Raw genomic sequence first — 22,195 nt, 5'->3', positions numbered from 1 at the left:
GCTGTGTTTTCTTGGGAATTTCTTTCTTTTCTGAGGGTTTTTTTGTTTGAGATAGTTCATGTTCAGACAGTTTCTTCAACACATCTTGGTTAATTTGCTTTCCTGAATCTATCTTGCTCATGGTTTTCCTGGCTTTAACTTTCTTTTACTCTTCACATGTTTCAGTCTTTTCTCCTTCTGTTCAAACATTTCCACTGTTAACCCATCACTAACTTCAACTGTATCAATATTCTCCTCACTTTATCACTCCCTCGACTGTCTCCTGGCTATCGTTATCCTTGAATACTTCTGCTGGTAGTATATATTCTCTTGGTACAGAATTTACATTCCAAGGGAATATTCCTGTGCGCCTGAACCCTGAAATAATGTTGTCAGGTGAGAGAGCCTTTGTGTAAACCTTGCATCCAACTTCACAAACATTGTATCTGTTTATGGTAGCAGAGGACTCCCGCATTGAATAATTAGTTTATGACACTGTACATTGTATATACGTTCAAAGGGGCCATAACATGATACATCCATCGGCTGAAGCAAGTGACTGGTATGAGCTAGTAATATAAACAACACTATGCCATTCTGATGTGCCCACTCTGAAAGACCAACTGAAACATGGGACTTGTGTCCATCCATAACGGTGAGTCAGTTTACCTTATAAAATAACTTTTGTTTATTCAGAACACGACAATTTTCAGTACAATCGCAACCATCAAAATTGGTTTTGAATCGCTCGTGAGACGTGGAATTTCCCGTATTTATGTTATAACTTTCCATTTTCATTGACCTACTTTGCATATTTCCAATGATGCCTGGTGGTCAAATTCAACATGGCGTCCCGCACGGATTTACATGCGCGATTGATACGGAAAACCATAACTAAAAGTATTCATCCGAACATTCCCGAAAGAGTCAACTTCATAGAAATGTAGCGAAAGTGTCAATCAGTTAGCGAAGTAAAGAAATTTTATGCAAAATGCGTATAAAGGACATATATAAGATGAAACCTTATATTGCATATTTTTGAATGGAACGGAATAGAGCTCTTACTGAGGCCCGATACTGGCGATAGGGATAGCCGAATTCGGAGCTCTATGTATAGATCTAGGCATGCTCGCAAATGAACTAGGTCCTTGAATTGGTAAGTTATGTTTACGTGTGTTGTGGTATGATACAGTAAACTAGTTACAAACTGATTATTAATATCTATTCTTCGAAAATTGATTAAAAAGTCAACAAATGGGACAGTAAAGCAAGATTAAAGACAAGCAATAAGCATCTGATATTTTAGAATTCAGAGTACTGCAACCTATTCACTAGACATAACCTTATACATTAAACATACAGGACAATTAGCGAGCTGTTCAATTTGATATGTATAGGGTTTTACTACAAGCAAGCTCTCTTTTAGGAATACACTTCTCACCGGAATGATGAGATAGGCATGTTCTTACCAAAATATGTTCTTCTTTTTTTCAGTTGACTAAGTTTATAAGTTTTAAGTAAGATTGTATTATTTTAGGAGAACTGTAGATAGATAAAATGTTATATCATGTTAAGGTGGAGGACTTGCTCTATTATACAAAAACAATCTCAAAGTGTCAAGATGCCCAACAAAAACCTTTCAGTCCTTTGAATGTGCTAAATGGAAAGTATGTAGTATATCGTTTATCCTCTACATCTTTGGAATATATAGACCGCCGTATACGGAGAGACACCCAGTGACCCAGGCTATGTTCATAACAAAATTTACTGAGTTTCTTGAACAAATAACGACCAGATCTGAGTCCCTGGTGCTGTTAGGTGACTTTAACATCCACATGGATAATAAGTCAGATTGCTACACCAAACAATTCAGCAGTGTTTGAAATCGTTTGGACTGGTTCAACATGTCAATGCCCCAACTCATTCTGGTGATCATATTCTTGACCTGATGATCACAAGGCTAGAAGACAAACGCATGAATGTCTCAGAACCTTTGTCAGACTGTTACATCTCTGACCACTGCTTTGTTAGTTGTAACATTGAACAGTGCCGTCCTCCCTTGATCAGGAAAGAAATCAAATCTCGCAATTGGAAATCTGTATCCAGTGACATATTACAAGCAGAATTAAACAACATTGTAGTCCAATGTCAATGATCTTGTGTCTGAATTCATAAGAATCACGTCAGACATTGTTCGGAAATATTCCCCTCTAAAGGAAAGAATGTTCTATTCTCTGTAGACGGACAGTTTCTTGGTACTCAGGATATCTAAAACAGCTGAAACAGTGCAAATGATCAATAGATAAGATCTTTATGAATGACAAATCTGACCTGTCACAGAAAGTATATAGTGGTGTAAGAAACCTGGAACAACTGATACGGGGTCTGGAAACCGCCATTTACCTTAGATTATGCTGTCGTCCAATCGAAGCGTATGCCGTAGGTTATTCTGCTATTACTCTCACACTTACGCCTTACAGTTTAACTCGTCCTTTCAGTGAAAATCTGGGAAAGCATTTGTTGAATTTTTTTCTTGAAAACAAAAGTTCTGTCATGAAATTATTGCCTGCATCTGTTTTTAAATGGAAAATATCTACATTAATGTTACATTTCGCCATGTGAAAATGGCTAAATCTAGGCTTGCCTTACCCAGAGAAAAAGATGCCGTTTTTCACATGATATTTGCCTTGTTGATTCAGAGTATTTAGAACAATAAAATTAGGACATATTTTAATGAAAATAGCAAGTCGAAACTGTAAACTGTTGCCTGAAAATATTTGTTTTTGATATTGCTTTGTTCTTCACCATTTAAATGCGTGTTAAACCTAGATGATTTTCTGCAGTTTTATCTAAAAGTTCGGAATACTAAATGTAACTTCGTTGTCGGCCTTTTTTTTAAAAAAAAATCATTGTTATTTTAATTTAAATACATTGTATTTTTCACACATCAGTTTTACGATTGAATTATTTTTTTGAGTTTATACAACAATTTCATTTGAAACATTCTCTGCGTCCAAGAAGCAGGTTTGTTTCTGTATTTAGAAATCTGACATTATAATCAATATTATACTTATGGCTCTACAAGATTAAGGAAAGTGTCAGCTTTCTGTTTTTCCATTTTATTTATTCAAATTTAACAAAAATCGGTCCTTTAATACAGGTTTGAAGTTAAGTGGTAAAATATTTTTTCAGGGAAGTGAGCTCGAGTTAATTCATAATAATTAAGCATATCACCACATGCAGTGACATGCTGTTTTTCCTTCAGAATCCCTTTAGATTCATCTCTGATCATCTAATTATCGCCACTTAACATGTGAATGGTAAACCCGTTGGACAAAAAGTGTATATAGCTCCATGATTAACATGAGGTAATATGCTAATTACACGCTAATCGATAGTGGCGAAAACAAAATATCGATCGCTAACGACTGGTCGATATTTACAGGTATGGACGACAGCAAAATACAGATAAATGTATTGATTTATACGGGGTTTCTACTCCCCGTCTTAGACCTTCCTGAAGACACATATATAGTGCTGAACTTTCTAAGGCCAAGGACGAGTACTACCAGAACAAGATATAAGCTATATGCTGTTAAATCAGATTTAATGGGAAGGTCGAAGGACAATCCGCTACCATTACACACAAGTGCAGTATCTTTGGCAAATGACTTCCTACGATACTTTGCCGATAAAATAATCAAGTTGAGAAATGATCTTGACAATATACCAGTTGAAACATCCGGCAATGGTATTTTTTCTTACTCGAATCCATCTGTGATTATGAATACATTTATTGCGTTCAAACCACTTTCCGAAAATGATATTCTGAAACTTGTATATGCATCAAAATCTACAACATGTGAACTTGGTGTGATTCCAATTAAAAAATTAAGGAGCATTTTTCACAACTTGCTCCCGTTGTGACAGAAATTGTAAATCGATCACTGCTATCTGGTGTGTTCCCTGAGGAGTGGAAAAGTCCTGTGATAAAACCTTTGTTGAAGAAGAAAGGTCTCCCACTTGAACTGCAAAACTATCGCCCGGTGTCAAATTTAACATTCCTCTCCAAAGTTCTTGAAAAAGCTGCACTAAACCAAATCAATAAGCATATTGAAGCTAACAATCGCCTCCCAGCTTACCAAAGTGCCTATAGAAAATATCACGGGGTTGAAACAGCAATGGTCAAAATGTATAATGATCTTTTGGAAAGCATAGATAAAAATCAAATAACAATCGTGGTCATGATCGACTTGAGTGCAGCATTCGATACCATCGATATCTCGATACTGATTCAAATCTTTCAAGATGAATTTGGTATACATAGCTCTCCCTTGAAATGGATAGAGTCTTATCTCACGAACAAAACAATGAAAGTCTTAGTCGAACAGTCAGCATCTGACACGGAGCCACTAAGATTTGGTGTCCCGCAGGGTTCTTGTGTCGGACCTGTGATCTTTACCTGTATATATTGGCTCTCAAAAACATCCAGCCGATCTCTATGGATACGCGGACGACCACAAGATTGCGTTAAAAATTCAAGCGGGAAATTCTCAAAATGAGACAACTGATCTTCAACAACTTGACAGTTGTCTCAATGAAATCATAAAATGGATGACAACCTTAAACTGAAAATGAATCAGTCTTAAACTGAAATAATTATGTATTGAACCAGACAACAGTTAGCGAAATTGAACATCACAAGTGTAAACGTTGGTGGGTGTGACGTGAAATGCGTCGATCATGTCAGAGACCTGGGTGTAACCATGACCAATACCCTCAACTTTGACCTTTACATCCACAAAAAGTGTCAGATAGCTCATGTGCAGTTACGAAACCTTAGAGCTATACGGAAACAAACATCTCACACAAAAGTCAACTGAATCATTAGTGCATGGATTGGTTCATTCCCACATTGACTTCTGCAACAGTTTATTTACCGAAATTCCAGCTTACCAAATCAACAAACTACAACGAGTACAAAATCATGCCGCTAGAGTAGTCATGAATGCTTCCTGTGAACAACCAAGTGCTGGACTTCTGAAAGAATTACACTGGCTTCCCGTTAAGGCTAGAGTCATGTTCAAAGTCCTAGTAATAGTCTTCCGTGTCATCAATAGTACAGCTCCGGTATATCTGAGGGACATGTTTGTACCTACTCGTCAACGGTACAGACTACGCTCACAAAGTGACACTAACTTTAACATCCCTAGACGGCGAACAAAATTAGCAGACATATCTATGGCCGTCGTTGGTCCCAAATGGTGAAACGATCTACCTAGCTATCTGAAAGACATTCAGTCTGAAGCCAGCTTTAGATCAAAACGGAAAACACATTTGTTTAGTCAGTTTCATGACCAATGAGTGTACTCTTGATAAAATACAAAATATCAGTAGTGGTATAAAATAGTATTTATATATGCCTAAATCTAAGTTCTAGAATCCTGTTCATATTTTGAATGTATATGTTTTAAATGTGTGTTATGTAATTGTAAAGCGCAATAGAATGTTTTATAATTTTTGCGCTATATAAATGCCTTGTATTTGTATTTGTATGTTCTCGTATATTCTTCATCTTGACAATTGAATAACCGCTCGAGAATAGAGTAAATAAAAATGTTATTTTAAGCGGATATGAATTACGATGGATTGATAACGGCAGAAAGTGCAATGTCATGCAGCAATAAGATAAGAAAATTACATACATACAATGCAGTTATTTATTACAAAGCTTGTAAATTGCATTTAGAGTGCAGATCTCAAATCAGTTCCAGCGTAAGATATTTCAACTTATTTTTTAAACAAAAAGATTGTGGATAAAAGTATATACCGGTATATTATACATTTTTGGTAAAACGACCACTTTTGTAGTCATTTAATGTTAGATAACTGGACTGTCGAAAACTAATACTTTTTCTTCAGCTGAACGAAATATGGGTATAACGCACAAAAGTGGGTTGATATTCGCATTTATTCTGCTGCATGGTACCACGTGCAACGCAGCTTCACAAGATCGTCTAAAGTCACGTTTAGAAGCCTTACTTGAAAATGTGAATGCAAGTGGTATGCTCCAAGCGGAGGATCCCATAGATCATGAATTACCGCCGGCCACTGGACTTGTTCGAAAAGGTATGTAAAACTGTTTAGTACGATTCCCGTAAAATATTATGTTATCACTTAGAAGATAGATTAGTAAGTTATCAATATATGTCTGTGGAAGCAGCTTGAAAATTTCTATGTCATGTAGATTATTAAATTACGAGTGTATTAAATGCTATGAAATGGAACTTTGGAACCGAAAATTATATCTAAATTAGTCACATAGTCACTAAATAAATCCAAATTATTCCAATGAAATTTTCGACCAAAGTCATTTGCGTTCATTTTATCACATGTTGATGTATGGTTTAGCGCACTAAATGATTTAGGATACGCATTGCTAATCAAATAATATATTTTTAAAGATCAAGATTACGTCTATTTCATCCTAATATTGAAATGGATGTTTTTTTTTTTATTTTCATTTTTATTTATTTATTTATTTTTTTTGAAGAGCGTACATTTTAGATAAACCAAAAGAAAAATAGATATATCTAGTCCAAAACTTTGCAATACTTGCCAGACAGTTATAACTAGTCAGAAATAAACCATACTGTACGTAGGGGTTGTGAGTCTTTTATGTGTACATGTAGTCAATAAATTTATTCTATTTTTAAGCTGTTTCTACAAACCGCGTGGCCTTTCATGTCTATATGAGCAGATCACGATGCTATAATAACCGGGAGATCTTAAAGTTTGACAGAAAAGTGGTTGATATTGGAAGCAAGGGTGGAAGTGGATTCAATATGTATTCTGGCATTTATGTTGCACCAACAACAGGTCTCTATGTATTTACCTGGACCGTGGCTGCGGAGCATAGAACCTGGTTCGTTTCGGAGCTAGAAGTAAATGGCGCTGTAAAAGGCATTACCAAGGCAGATTCCGATGTGAAAGGAAACGGTGTAGGTACTCATCCAGTAACTGGGTTTGTTCTTGCTCAAGTAATATCTGGTGACCACGTGTATATTCGATTCATCAGGCACACTGGATGCACCGTTAAGAGCGATAGTTCCAATCGCAGTACGTTTACGGGCTGGCAGATGTTCTAAATAGTCTTTTCGTCTTGTCGCGGGAAGTTCTGATGATCACTGTCATACGACTCTTGCTTATCTGACTATATTATATCTTCCTGTGTGTTTGACTGTAAATCTTAATCGTGTCAATAGACATGCATCAAACCGTATCTCCCCTAACCAGTGTTGATTCTAATTTAGATTAATGTTATCAAATTCTTTTGTTAGTTTTATTCATCCGTATTTCAATGATATCAGTCCGGTTTTTGTTAAGAACTTATTTGACAAAACGTTCTTGGAAAACTATGTGAACAGCATAAGGGATAATAACTGTATGCAAATACAAATATACATCATGAAACGTTTATACTTCTATGTACTATGTGTTTATTGTGATTAAAATTCATTTTAAGAGGTTAAGAACTAACACATTTTATCAACTGTTTACAGTTTTTTTATGCAGTGGAGCGCAAGCGAAAAGCAAGTTTCTGAAAAAATACGACTGGCAAATCTTTCATTTGGTGAGAATCAAGGAAAATATTTCGCTCCCTTTCCTGAAATGAATGATGTTGTTGCTAAATCGAATACAATTCTAATATAAAAACCTTTTAAATATTGGCGAATAGCTAATAAGTCTATTCGCATTTAGAAGTTCTGGTTTACACACCTCAGCATGTAATGTTGGTTGTTTAAATGGATTTTGTACCGAACGTTTGATGATTTAATTCACTCAAGTGTTAATATTTTAGACTTTTATTTAATTAAATATCAGACAATAACGATGAAACCATGATGTTGTCGGTTACATAAACAACAACAACAACAACATAATGCTGATGGTAATGGCTGGCGGAAGAATGGGGGTAATAGGCCAAATTAAGATAAATATAAAAAAGCAAAGTAAACGACGTAAAACTGTCTAAATATTGCAATTTATGTTTTAGAAATTTCAAAAATTGTCAACTGCATAAAATAAACTTAATCAAAAAAGGAAGTTCGACACAGTTTTGTTTGTTCGTCTGATTTTTTAAAAATCTACGAGGTATTGTCATTACATGATAGTCGGCGTTGGTTAAAACTTTTGTTAAGGTCCTCCTTTTCTCAAAAGCTATAACAACTGTAGCATTGAAACCTTGCACACTTTTTTATTACCATTAGATGACTACGTAGGCCAAGAACCATAACTCTCATAAGCAATTTGTCAGAATTATGGCCCTTTATATACATAGAAAATTTGATTTTCTGTGGTAAAAGTTTTGTTTCGGTCCATTTTTTTTTCTAAAACCTATGAGCTACAGCTTTGAAACTTTGCCCATTTGTTTATCATTAATACTTATATAAGTAGACTACGAACTATAACTCTAACGTGCATTTTGTAAGAATTATGGCCATTTTTGGTAAATATTTTTGTTTAGGTTCACTTCACTCGAATACTATAATATACTACAGTCAGTACATACGATTTTTCTACTTTGTATACCACTTTACCACATAACTTAATAAATGACAAATTAACTGCCCTAATTCAAAAGACTTTTGCCAGAGAGAATGCTACATTTATTGCTTGCAATTTTGATAAAGCTTTTTTTACTAACAATATTATTAAACATTATACAATGTGGACCTGTGACGAAGTTTGTAAAGCCCTTTCCTTTTTATTGAACAACATTTACATCAGGTTTGGGAATGCAGTTTGTAGACAAGTTGTTGGTATTCCCATGGGAACAAATTGTGCACCCCTTGTCGCAGATTTGTTTTTATATTGTTATGAAAGAGACTTTATGTTGGGCCTCTCTCCAGATACGCAGGCAGATATTATAACGGCATTTAATAATACATCACGCTATCTAGATGATATTCTTAATATGGATAATCCGTTTTTTGGTCAATTGGTGGGTACTATTTATCCTAGGGAGCTTCAGTTAATTAAAACTAACAATTCGGATACTGATGCTTCATTTTTAGATTTACATCTCTCTGTTTATGACAATTTTATACATACCAAAATTTATGACAAGAGGGATGATTTTAATTTTAGTATTGTAAATTTTCCCCATTTGGATGGGGATGTACCTCAGGCTACATCTTATGGGGTATATATTTCTCAATTAATTCGGTTTGCCAGAGCGTGTAGTCATGTCAAGCATTTCAATGAACGTAATCAATATATTACAGGTAAACTTCTTCAGCAAGGCTACCGTTATTACAAATTGCGTAAATATTTTGCTAAATTTTATTATCGTAATTCTGATTTAGTTTTAAAATTCAATAGTAATTTAAAGACACTTCTGCGAGAAGGTATTTCTAAACCCGTTTTTTTATGGGGATGTGGTTTACAAACTACAGTACAATCGCGATCCTACGAAAAGCCAAGGGACCGGCCGTTTTCTTCGTAATATCGCATTTTCGTTCGAGCGTAGCATAGGAAATTTCGCTATACTGAACCTTAATATCTACACGTCGTACCCATGATATTTAAACATTTGATTTTCGTATCGGATTGCATATATACCAATTTTATATGTACATCTGGATTTACTACAAATCTTATTTGAATCTGAACTCAGATGGTATCTGGAATGTAAAACGGGTTGTTATTTTTTCATCACTTTTTATTCACTGTACATAAAACATATATAGGGTACATTGTTGCACGAGAACAAAATCGCAGTTGCATATTCCGATACCCTCAGCTACCCTTTACTGAATTGTTCGGAATAATAAAACGACAATATACAGATGATCAGGACTTAAATATTTTTTTATGCAGTGATTGTTTGAGACTTATAGATATCTGAGCAAGTGTAACTGGTATGCCATCCGATCTGATAGTTATAGGGAAAAAAAAAGGCCACTAGCTTGTGTCATAGTGTACACCGTATGTGTTTAGAATTTAATTACCAAGTTTTAAAACTTTAATTACTGTTTACGCCCAACTAAATGATAGTGACACTTTCCACTCTAAAGCGTTTTCACGCCGTTACGGAAGGTGTGATAACATAGACAATGCAGGTATTCCTAAAATCGCAACTTAAATAAGTTGAAAACATGCTTTAAGGGCATAACAATACATTCGTAGGAGCGCATTTTTCGTAAAATTGCATTTTCGTAAAACCGCGACTTTGTAACATAAGAAATAAGAAGGAAAACAGCCGGGACTCCAACACCTTTTCGTTGTATACCGGTATTTCGTTAAATTGCGATTCGTAGCATCGCGAATGCACTGTACGTAAGATCTTGGGTCACGGTAATTTTCCAAATGTATTTGAAAAGATTATCAAACGTTTTATTAAAAGAGGTTACGACCCAACTGTTTTGAGACATACCGCATGTTTAGTGTTCAACCCGTTTACAGTTGGACACTACGCTTCCCTCTTTGATTGCGTCTGACGGAAGAGGGGGAGGACTCTATGATAAGCAGTTTTTAAATCCTACCAGGACTGAACTGTTTTGATATTTGTCTTCTGGCCTGTTTCGTCGGGCCCTTAAGGGTGTTTCTCTTGTTGCTCTGTCTTCTGAAAAGGCATTGAGTACATACGTTTTCGGTTCTTAAGGTTTGTTTTTTATATATTTATACACGAGCATTTTTGTGTTTTACATGTCATGCCTTTTTGTTTCCATTACGTGTGTTAGAGATTTACCTGGAGGGGATTACTTTTATTTACACTGTCCCGTGTCTTTGGAACATGGTGGGGGTAAGAGTGAGGTTGGGTGCGCACCAAAAACCGGTTTAAGCTCCCCAGTGGTGTTTTTGCCACTGACCGTTCCAAGGCGGTGCCCCACTGTGTTCCTTTGTTTGTTCGTTTCGTCTTATGTGTTGGCTTTGTGTGCGTGTGTGTTGTTCATTTTGTCCTTATGTGTTGGCTTTGTGTGTGTGTGTGTGTGTGTGTGTGTGTGGTGCACGCGTCTGCGTGCTGGGGGTTTCGTTTTGAGGAGGCTACGTTTTTGGTGCGTGGCATTCCCTGTTTGATATTTTTCTTTGTTTTCTATAAGAACACTAGCTTTGAAACTTTGCAGACTTGTTTATTATCTTAAGGCGAGTAAGTAGACCAAGGAGCCTTAAGTCTGATACGCATTATGGCTGAATTATGACCATTTATGTAATAAGAAAATTGTTATTTATTTTTATTTAGGTCACTTTTCTTGAATTCTTTAAGAGCCATAGTTTTGAAACTTTGTACACTTGTTTATTATTATTAGATTAGTGTGTATGTCATGAAACATGCCTGTATTTGCATTTTGTCAGAATTTTGGACCTTTTTGACTTTTTGTTTACTTTTCTTGAATACTTGCTATATAGCTTTGAAACTTCATACATTTTTGTCATCAACTAAGATCAATAAGAAGGCCAAGAACCATAACTCTTTTCTTGCATATTGTCCAGCACTTACAGACGAGCGATGGCACCCGCAGGCAGTGCTTTTGTTTTGTAATAAAGTATTCACCCCCTGAACTTTTCATGAACATTTATATAAATGGGCCAAAATGGTTATAAATCTCAGACATTCCTCCACATTCAACAGCTTGCACTGCATGGCTGAGGAAACATTTTTAGAAGCACTAATAATATAAAATGAGAAAGTAGATGATCCCAAGGATCGTGATCTGCCATCGGCCACTGGACTAGCTCTTCAAGATATGTAAAACTTTTTAAAACAACTATAAGTAAAAACTAAGTTAACGCACAATTTTATAGCATTTACTAGAAGATAGTTATATGAATAAGTTATCATCACTTCGTGTGGAAGCAGATTGAAACTTCATTTTGTAATTGTATTACTGAAATACAAGTGATGCTTTGAAATGGAATATTGAAACCAAAATTTTTTAAATACACAGCTTTTGAAATTTGTTGATTAAAGGAAGTCCGTTGCCAACTGAACAACTTCGAATTTAGATTTTAATAAAGCAGCACTGCTTAACGTATCGAACGCTCACTACGACGGTAAAGCGCGACAGTGCGATGGCGAAGAGCGACAGTACAATGGTGAAACTACAATGGTAAAGCGCGACAGTGCGATGGCGAAGAGTGACAGTACGATGGTGAAACTACGACGGTAAAGCGCGACAGTGCGATGGCGAAGAGCGACATTACGATAGTGAAACTGCAATGGTAAAGCGCGACAGTGCGATGGTGAAGCGCGACAGTACTGTTGTGACACTACGATGGTGAAGCGCGACAGTGCGATAGCGAGGCGCGATACTACGATGGTGAAGCGCGACCGTACAATTGCGAAGGGCGATAGAATGAGGGCCTGTCATAATCGTACTGTACCGCTTTGCCATTGTAGGCGTACTGTTGTGTCATCGCCATCGTATTGTCACGCTTCGCCATCGTACTGCCGCTCGTCGCCATCGTAACATCGTACCTTTGCCCTTCGCGTTCATAGGGAGCAGGCGCTGGCCCTAACGGAACACCGTAGACTTATATTATCGATTTGTTTCTCGCCATTTGTGACGACACAGCTTTATTACGTCACTGTTGGCGCATTTCTTTCAGTGTCATACATGTACCAATACTGGATAGTAGTTAATATCTGGAGCACAATGTCTCAGACTAGATCTAAGTGTATTAGTGCAAAATACGCTGTACTTTACAAGGATCTAACATTATCTACAAAACGTGTTGGGCAGAAATCTACAGATATTTATTTTCAGGTGCAGCTTTCTCTTTCATGAATACTGGGGATAACTTTCGGTACAAAAATTGAGCAAGGCTTCGTTTAGATTTGAAAGTTGAATACTGCTTAAGCCGGTGCTAGGGGGCGTGGGCAGTGTTGCATTTTCCATTACATGCTCATGAACAGACTCTATTAAACCGAGTCTGCAATTTTCACTGATTGCATTGTTCCCGGTGCTTCCGATGGATCAACTTTCCAGATCATATTTACTCTGTGCTAAATGCCCTATATTCATGCATAGGTTAATTCTATATTTAGTAATTGTTTATGTTTTTGTGTATATGTTTTACGCAGAACATGCTAAGTAACGATTTTGTTCACAAATAGATCTATATTATATTACCTAGAGTGGGTTAATTAATGCCGTTGTTAAGTCAAATTGCGCTAATTTTTATACGAATATAGCCCGCCATTTAAAAAAAAATGAAAATCAAGGGTTTTCAATATGATTTCAGTATTTTAGCGACAGATTTAATTTTAATAGCGGTAAATTATCAATATTTAACATTTGAAAGGTATCATGATTTATAAGAATTTAAAGGTCGCACAAAATCGAGTGTATGCTCCATAATAAATCGATATCGTATTATCTATGCACATGGACGCTTGAGGGAGTATGTAGATGTTGCAAACCTATTTTTAAGGTGGCCGAGTAATTATCAATTCTTGTCAACCCGGACACAAGCAGAAAAAATATCTTCAGTAAAAAAAACCGTTAATTTACCGATTGTATAACTTTAAATATTATTATGATATCTATAATATAATGTTATATACTGATGTATAAATAATTGTTTTAAAACCATGGCAATCAATTGGACTCTGTTGCTCAATAGGGAGCGGCATTGATTATAAACCTGGAAATTTATGTCGTTTTCAAACCCCAGACTGCTGCATTTTTTCCTTTTGAGTAATATAGTATTACAGTTTTGCTCTGATTTGAAATGAATATGTTATTAGATCTGATTTATAAATACACACAAATGAGTGACCCAGATGTAATTATTACGTTTTTGGAGCGTTGTGGCTAGGGTTCGATACTTGGCCTATCAAAATAGTCTTAGGGACATCTCTTATTCTATATAAATATTTGATTATTTTTTCCGACTTTTAGATATGAGTTGGCAGATAGGTAACCGAAGTCCAAAGCGACCTCCGTGGCAGAGTGGTTACTTGTGGTGAGGGTTCGAGCCTCGCTCGGGCAGTTGTATTCTTCATGTGAGTAAGTGATCCAGCTGGCTAACGGCGGGTCGGTTGTTCTACCCAGGTGCTAGCTCGTGGTGAAATAATGCGTTGAGAAACACCTATGGTCTTTCTCCATCATCAAAAGCTGGAAACCCGCCATAGAACCTATAATTGTGTCGGGGGAAGTGGGGCGTTTAACCCAAAATCCAGTGTCCTAGGGTTGTTTACCGGGCATGTGTTGCATATTAGGAAATGAATGGGGAACAAGTAGCAGCATTTGTGTTTTAATGTGTCTATTGTGATAACATTTAGGATAACGAGCATGTTCTATATACAACTTCGTTCTTCTGATGTTACCTGACTAGTGTACATTCTTAAATTTTGAAATCGATTCATTCAAGGATTTACGGTATATGTGAAATTTATCGTTACTCTGTGTTCGCTCGTCGGAATTTACGACGCAATTTACGTTTAAAATGAATTTGTCAAGTGCTCAATTTGATTCATTAAAGAATTATTACATGTTTCTATATAAATAGCATTGCTTTTTAAAAACTTTGAGACGGCCGCAGAAACCCGACAGTGTGAACGAACAGCATCGAAAACTGCCGACATGGGCCGGTGTAATGAAGTATTTCGACCCCCATAGAATAACGACCCCACCCCCGGTCATTGTTCTGTATAAAATGTGACTCCTTTCCTGTAAAATATTGACTCCCCTTATAAAAAAACTGACTCCCTTTGAAAACTCTATAGAATAACGACACCCGGTCATTACCCTCCAAGTAAAATACTGACTCCCTAAAGATGACTCCCTTCGAATCTCATAGAATAACGACCCCGGTTATTATTCTATAGAAAAAGTGACTCCTTCCATGTAAAATACTCACTGCCGAAATTACTACATTCGAACTCTCAAACAATATCGATTCCCGGACATTATTCTATTTAAAAAAAAAAGTTACTCTTTCCGTGTAAAACACCGGCTCCTAAAAAGACATTCGACGATAATATCTATTAAAAAGTGATCCCCACCAAACCTAACGGACAATTTTACTAGATCTTCAACTCTAATACCCTCCATTGCCTATAGTTAACATTTTGATTGTACTACTACTACTGGTGCCGCTACTTCTATTGCTATTACTACATGTACTTCTTCTTCTACTACTACTACTACTACTACTACTTCTATGTCTACTACTACAACTGCTACTACTGATACTGCTATACCTGCTTCCACTAATACGTCTTGTACATCTACCTCTTCTTCTCCTGCTGCTGTTGTTGCTGTCACTTATTCCTCTGCTGCTGCTGCTGCTGCTGCTGCTGCTGCTGCTACTGCAACTGCCACTACCACTGCCACTACTACTACTACTACTACTACTACTACTACTACTACTACTACTACTTTCTATTGTTGCCGCTATCGTACTTTACTACCACTGCTAAGTATTGCAACTTCTATTAATACTAAGTTCTATGCTAGCAGTTTCTTCTGAAGAATTACTTCATACCGAAGTTTGCAGGGATTATTGACACTGGTGTGTTTTGTGAACGTATTGTGAATTGTTATTTTCCTGAAAAAAAAATGTATACACCAAGATACAGCGTCTAGAAATAGAATCCCTTTTCCCGTTGCGGAATGCTCTGATTTCTGTGTCAAGTGATGGTATCTGGGGATAATAGTCAAACGGAAGGACGGACGGATGGACAAGGGCAAATCTTTATGCCCCCTCCCCCGAGTGGGGGCATAAAATGCAGCAATTAGGCCTTAGATACATGAGTTATCACTAAATTTGACCAAATGATCGGGGGTCGTTTTTTTATGGGAGTCAATATTCTTCGTGAGGTTCAGTTTACTTCACGTGGGGGAGTCATGGTACTATGATCTGGAGGTCATAATACTATGACGGGGGCTCACTTTTTCTATAGAATAATGACCGGGGGGTCATTATTCTATACTTCATTACAGCGGCAATATTTGACAGTAAAGACTTTGACTGGTTATGATTTAGTACAATGTTTTACCACAATTAAACTCTCTGAAAATGTGCGGGACAGTCTAATCTATATTTAGGCTCACTATCTAGAATGCGAAATTGAAACTAGAATGTGAGCTTTGCTTAGACCGCCGAATAACCCCGAATTTCATTTCTTCTACTCTAAAAGGTTAAATTTTGTGTTAGTATGTGAATCACTAACGATTATGCCTGTTTTAAGACGTGACTGAGTTGGACGTAATATCATACTGAAAAGAGATAAAAGAGATAATTACGTCACGAATTGGACTACCTACTCGCCATCTACATGTGACATGTCGTAATCTTAATCTGTAATCGTAATCAGTAATCGTAATCAGATAATATCAATTACACTTTTCGAACTTATCGGAAGTAATCGAATACTTTTGGAATTTCGATTAAAAGTATACATAATCGTAACTGAAAAACTTAACGAAGTCAAAATCAACCGAGTATTTTTCGACTTCTTAAATACATTTATATATTTATACAAGTTTTATCTTAAATATGACTATCTAAAGGTTTGCTCTTGGTACTTCGTTTGTTAATAAGAGGATTGCCCTTTCTTTATTTGTCGAGTCATTTAGGATCGGCCACTCCTTCAATTACATTTTACCCCTAAATGGGTCATGAGAATGCCCTGAGTGAGGTCAATAAGGTGGCAGACCGTGTGTCACGCATTTATCCTTAAAATGTGGTTGTTATCCAATTCAAAAAAGGGGCACTACAGGGTTTTTCTAAATCTCTTCGAAAATCAATGATTAGGCTATAAATCTATTTTAAATGATGTAAAATGATGACAAATGGCTGAAAACTCTTAATTTTCTTGTATTTTTGGAAGTTAGACCCAATTTTCGACCAGGTAATACCAGGTATTTTATGGCGGATTTTAGGACCTAGTATTTTTTTTTCGCGTTTTATTACTGCAAATGTCTAAGGGTTATTGAAATTAGCATGTTTCTGATTGAAAATCACAAATATCTAAACAAATAAGTTGATCTTGAAACAAATTGCATGAATAATGTAATTAAGTATGAGATATTGCTTGCACAGTGCCAAATTTCGCGCATTTTTGGTTGCGGGTTTATCCCGCTACCAAAGTTAAAGTGTATTTCTGACAATCATAGCATCTTTATTTTATTCCGAATCACATCCAAAGGATGTTCATGTGCTACACAAAATAGTCCCATTCATGAACAATGCGGATGAATCATTAATGAACAAGTAATTCAACCTGTATCCACTCACACTCACTATTTAGATTATGTAAGATCTATCGATGAGGTATTCCAGCCCATGGTTACATAACAAGCTGGGTCAGACAGAGTTCATTTTAGATATGAGGCACATTAAATTTGCATTTGTTTCTCATTCATGTATATTCATAGACTGGCATTTAAACAGAAAATAAATCTATCAAAAACCCGCAACCATCAGACATTTCAAGGCTTTGATTTTGAATGGGGGTGACCTGTAAGAAATCCTAATTTCTCTAGATTTTCTGAATATTTTGCAACGAAACTAAGCAGATCATTGTGAAATTAGTATGCCTTGAGAATGGAAGCTAATTCTCGAAATAATCGAACAAAAAAGTCTCTTATAGGCTGATCACTACCAAATCAAATCACAAGTAGTCCAAATATAAATAGTGCTAATCTTTCTTCCTTTTCAAGTGCTCTTTTTAAATAGCATCGTTTTTTCTTTTACTCTACCGCGTTCCCGCATGTCTGTGTAGCATTCTGTCGCAATAGGCATGTTCCTATCGCATGCTAGGTAAAAATGGCGGTGTAAGAATTTTATGTCTCGGAAAGGGACATTGAAAGAAGCGAAAAGGAGTAAATTCGGCGGGTTGTATTTAACGAACTGTAGTTTTCTTATATAAAAGTTAACATTCCTTTTTCTTTAGTAGTGATATAGTTTTTTACGGGAATATAAATCTCTGAAAAGCTGATATGCTAGAAAATGTCGAAAACCCGTTATGAAATAAGTGGACTTTATATGAAACAAAGAACAGCCGAATTTAGTAGTGTTCAGCCATAAATTAGAAAGACATTATTTACCCTTAAAGCGAAATATTTCAGTTATCTCCGGTGATTTCATTCCGGATAGCGGACGTGTTCCTGGTTTTTATCACTTCGTTTGGCAGCTGAAATCGCCGGGGATAACTGAAATATTTCGCTCCTAGAGATTTGTACTGTGTATTTCAAAGCAATTTATGGGGTCAGTTTAGTATTTATGGAAGGCTTTAAATGTTTCGAAGGTGCAATCATGCAGGTAGCGGCTGCAAGTGTATAAACTCCGATTTTGAAATGTTCTACAAGTTTGCCGAGTAGCTTCCCATAGCGTTACGCTCGTATAGTTTACCTTTTCCATGTATATGATACTGTGACCGAATATTTTGTCATCGATTTTTTTTTCATTTGACTAAAATATAAAGGTTAATTGTGTGAAAAAAAAAGTATTTTTTTATATTAAACAAAAAAATATACACTGGACCTGTGCCTGTGGCTAAAACCTTGTATTTCTTCATGCAATTGGGTTTCATGTACATTTCAAATGAAACTGGCACACTGTCAGAGGAAAAAGTCTTTCTGATATAAGATGAAATCTGGCCAGATGATGGTGGGAATGGGCTAATTTGATTAAAATTTGATAGGAAATGACAAATTAATTGCAATTTTGTTGAAAATGGGGATAAACCCCAAAAATATCACATTTTCACTGTTTTGGGTGTATTTTTTCAAAAACTGCATATTTATAGACTACTGATTGCTATTTTCTGGCCATCAGAGGTAAAGGTGAACATATATAACAGTTTAAATGTGTAATTTGCATGCAGATCAGAGTAGAAAATGTCAAAACAGGGCAAAACAAGGCTGAATTTAGGGTAACTGCTTCAAAATTATGTCGCGACAGCTATTTTTGACAAAATCTGACGCTTTGTCTTATGGTACTGAAAATGCCGTAAAAACTTGGAAACTGGTGATATCAAGCTAAAACCTGGTATTTCTTCATGCATTTGGGTTTCTTGTACATTTCAAATGAAACTGGCACACTGTCAGAGAAAAAGGTTTTCTTATAGGCATACAGACACTAAATAGAAAAATGGCGGACACAAATAGTCCTTAGATTTTTTGCTCTGTAGAGCTATTTTCCTTATTTTCTTTGCATTTATTTTGCTAAAATCACATGACAGATCTATGCTTGACATGTAGGTAGCATTTTCATAATGAAATAACAACATGACAAAATTTTTCAAGGAAACTTAGATCATACACCACCAGTATAATTTGGGGTCTCATTTTTTAGCTGATTTTGCAGTTTGTGTGTTTGACTGAAATTATTTTTCTTGCATCAAACATGACCCCCACTTTTCTTTTGATTTTTAGTTAGCACTGACAATATTCTTCAAGAAAATATAAGTTACAGAAATTTAAAATGGGTCCTGATGTGTGCTGCGGTCATTGGAAATGGGTCAGTTTCATATAGAATAAAGAACAACAACTATTTAGTGTGTTATATCCTGTATACTATTGCTTTTTTATCGTTACATTTGTTTTATCAGTTGACACAGGTCTAAACGAAGATGGAATGTAGACGGAGGTTACTGGCTTGGATGAATATCGTACGATGTTTATGAAACTTAAATACGACTTTTCTTAAATATAGCAATTATGTGAAGTCGTTGATTCCATCTTACTTGTAAATGAGTCATTCTATATTTTCGCAACATTTTCTGTCCCGGGAAAAAATCTCAAAGCAGTTTAAACATATGACACTAGAATCTGCTTTGGGTGAAAATATGTGACTAATTTAGTATATTGATTCACTTTTTTGTGGCTTATTAATGGTATTAATATAATTATTTGTACGTTTAATTATGTAATATTGACATTTTCAACTGATCCCAGGTAATTATTTTAGATGTTTTTTCTGTCCCTCATGTAACAGTAATAATTCATTACAAAGAAAAACATGCGAGGCTTCATTACTGTAAGGTAAGTGTCTTAAAAGCGACAATTCCAAATAATAACACTTCGGGCATCCCTAAGGGATCCATTATTATTTCAATATGCAAATACACGAAATAATTCGCTCCTGTAACAGTCACTCATATAACGGCCATTTTTATAATAGTAAAGACGCAAACTGTTACAGTAATGGAATTATTTGCAAAACAGCGAATGAAATAAAACTATATGAAGAGTAGATCTAATTAACTTTAAACATTGTTTCAATTACTTCATAATCCAAATCAAAAACATACATCAGCAAGCATAGCACTAATATCTTTAATTCTCCCGCCATATATTTAGTTTAATATTTGTTACAGGAGAGACATGTTGTGTGACAGCAAAGACAATTGTTTATATTTTAACAAGAAAGCTTATCTGTAGTGTACTATCTCAAAATTTGAATCGGAAAAGTTACATTTACATGCATGGAAACTATCGGTGCTTTATGTAATTGTTACAGGAGAGACAACAATATGTTATGTAAATGATAATTTGCATTTACAGTTCTGAACAGATAGAGCTACTCGTATTTTTTTTTTTTTTTTTTTTTTTTTTGTATTTCGTTAAAATCCGCAACGTTGACAACAGTACTGAAGAAATGAGCATGAATATCCCATTAACTGGGACGTAGGACAGACAAGCATATAGATGAATGATTGAAACAAGTGTTCTTTAAAGGTTACTTGCAGTCTTGAAATGATCTAATTTGCTAATATTAGCGTCAAAAAGCTAAACGTCATATAATTATATAATTAATATAACAGAGATAAAGACGGACGATCATGCAACTGAAGATCATGACAAAGAGTTTTCTGGCTCGCAGATGGATGCGGAGTATCAAGGTCATAAGCTGAAGATTAAACACATAAATTTAAGTCGAGCCAGTTTAAGATAATGTAAGTAGTGCATGGACAACAAAACCTGAAAACATGCATGATACACAATTGAAATTTGACAAAACATTTAGAGTACACAAAGTGTTCTGGTAGTACAGAACGGTCAGTAATGCTCGTAAGATCAAACAAACACACATAAATTACAGGATCGAAAAGTTTGTGCAGAAGTGAGAAGATACATGTACGCAAAACAAAAGTCCACATGCATAAACATAGCAGAGAGATTTCGATCACAAATTAGAATTTAACAAAAAACCAGTTAAGAAATGAAATGAACGTTCATCTGATGATAGAGCCAAGAATGAAATAAGTATTTAAACATGACCTGTAAATACTATCAACAAACAACCGTTGAGACACTTAAAGCACTGCATCAAAGAAACAAGAAGCTGAATTAACATATTCAAAAGATGACACGACAAGTTAAGAGGATGATAAATATTAAAATAGTAACACGCCCTATGTTTTAAAAAGCTTAAAAATCATATAACACAGTTGTCACAATCAACATGGTCACTAGCTTCAGGGTGTGTGGTTCTATATAAAACACTGAATATTGCCAATGTATTACAAAACAATAAAACCGGTATAACACAGATGAAAGTAAAAGGAAATTGCATCTGATGTTATAGAGCCGAAACTGTCGTTAAAATGAAAGGTATTATGATCATATGGAAGCTCAAGTTGAAAACTATAGCTCACAGAATCACATGGATTGACGAAAACGCAACACTAAAAACGCTTTGATGTCAAGAAGCTAAACGTTGAAATGCAAGTACTGATCAAGCTGAAAACAAACCAAAGACGCTTTGAATTTTGATACATATTCCGAAGTAAAGAATACGACCGTATTATCAGTTTCTCTGTGTTACGTTGTGTTGACTAGTAGAATATGAATTATGGCAGGTAATGAAAGTACTTAACGTGTATTTGAAAAGCGTTGTAAATCAATATAATGAAGTAAAGATTTGTAAATAACACAACATTCACTTATTTCAGTTTTATGTATTAATTTATAAATAAAAATACATTAACAAGATAAGATCTTTTTTTGAGTTGATGTCGTTTCAATCTGTTATAATTTTTTGAATTTCTGTTACAACAGAATAGCGTTAAACATACTTATGCATATTTTTTTCACTTCTGTTACATAACAATGTATATGGAAGAGTTAAATTACATGTTTTAAATACATGGTCATAAATTTTGTTTGTTATGTTTTACAGAATGGTTATATTTTTCAAAACTAATCAAAATATTGTTTGACTTTCTAAAAAAGAACGTTTTGTCTAGCTTTTCTAG

The 22,195-nt window shown here is 35.4% G+C and overlaps 1 protein-coding gene across 1 annotated transcript; it reads left to right on the top strand.

Annotated features, from left to right (window-relative positions):
* Positions 1-635: 635 nt before the first annotated feature.
* Positions 636-7,394, top strand: LOC123541582 (uncharacterized). Its single transcript, XM_045327150.2, has 3 exons — positions 636-1,135; positions 5,902-6,108; positions 6,697-7,394. The coding sequence occupies exons 2-3, from the start codon at positions 5,913-5,915 to the stop codon at positions 7,125-7,127; spliced, it is 627 nt and encodes a 208-aa protein (XP_045183085.2). The 5' UTR covers positions 636-1,135; positions 5,902-5,912; the 3' UTR covers positions 7,128-7,394.
* The last annotated feature ends 14,801 nt before the right edge of the window (positions 7,395-22,195 follow it).

Source organism: Mercenaria mercenaria, chromosome 16 (genome assembly GCF_021730395.1).
Source record: "Mercenaria mercenaria strain notata chromosome 16, MADL_Memer_1, whole genome shotgun sequence".
NCBI classification, from domain to species: domain Eukaryota; kingdom Metazoa; phylum Mollusca; class Bivalvia; order Venerida; family Veneridae; genus Mercenaria; species Mercenaria mercenaria.
This window is presented reverse-complemented; position numbering and strand designations above follow the sequence as displayed.

Coding starts and splice junctions, on each gene's coding strand:
- LOC123541582 (XM_045327150.2), top strand. CDS start 5,913: ATGGGTATAACGCACAAAAGTGGGTTGATATTCGCATTTATTCTGCTG. Junction 6,109..6,696: donor CACTGGACTTGTTCGAAAAG/GTATGTAAAACT, acceptor TCTATTTTTAAG/CTGTTTCTACAAACCGCGTG.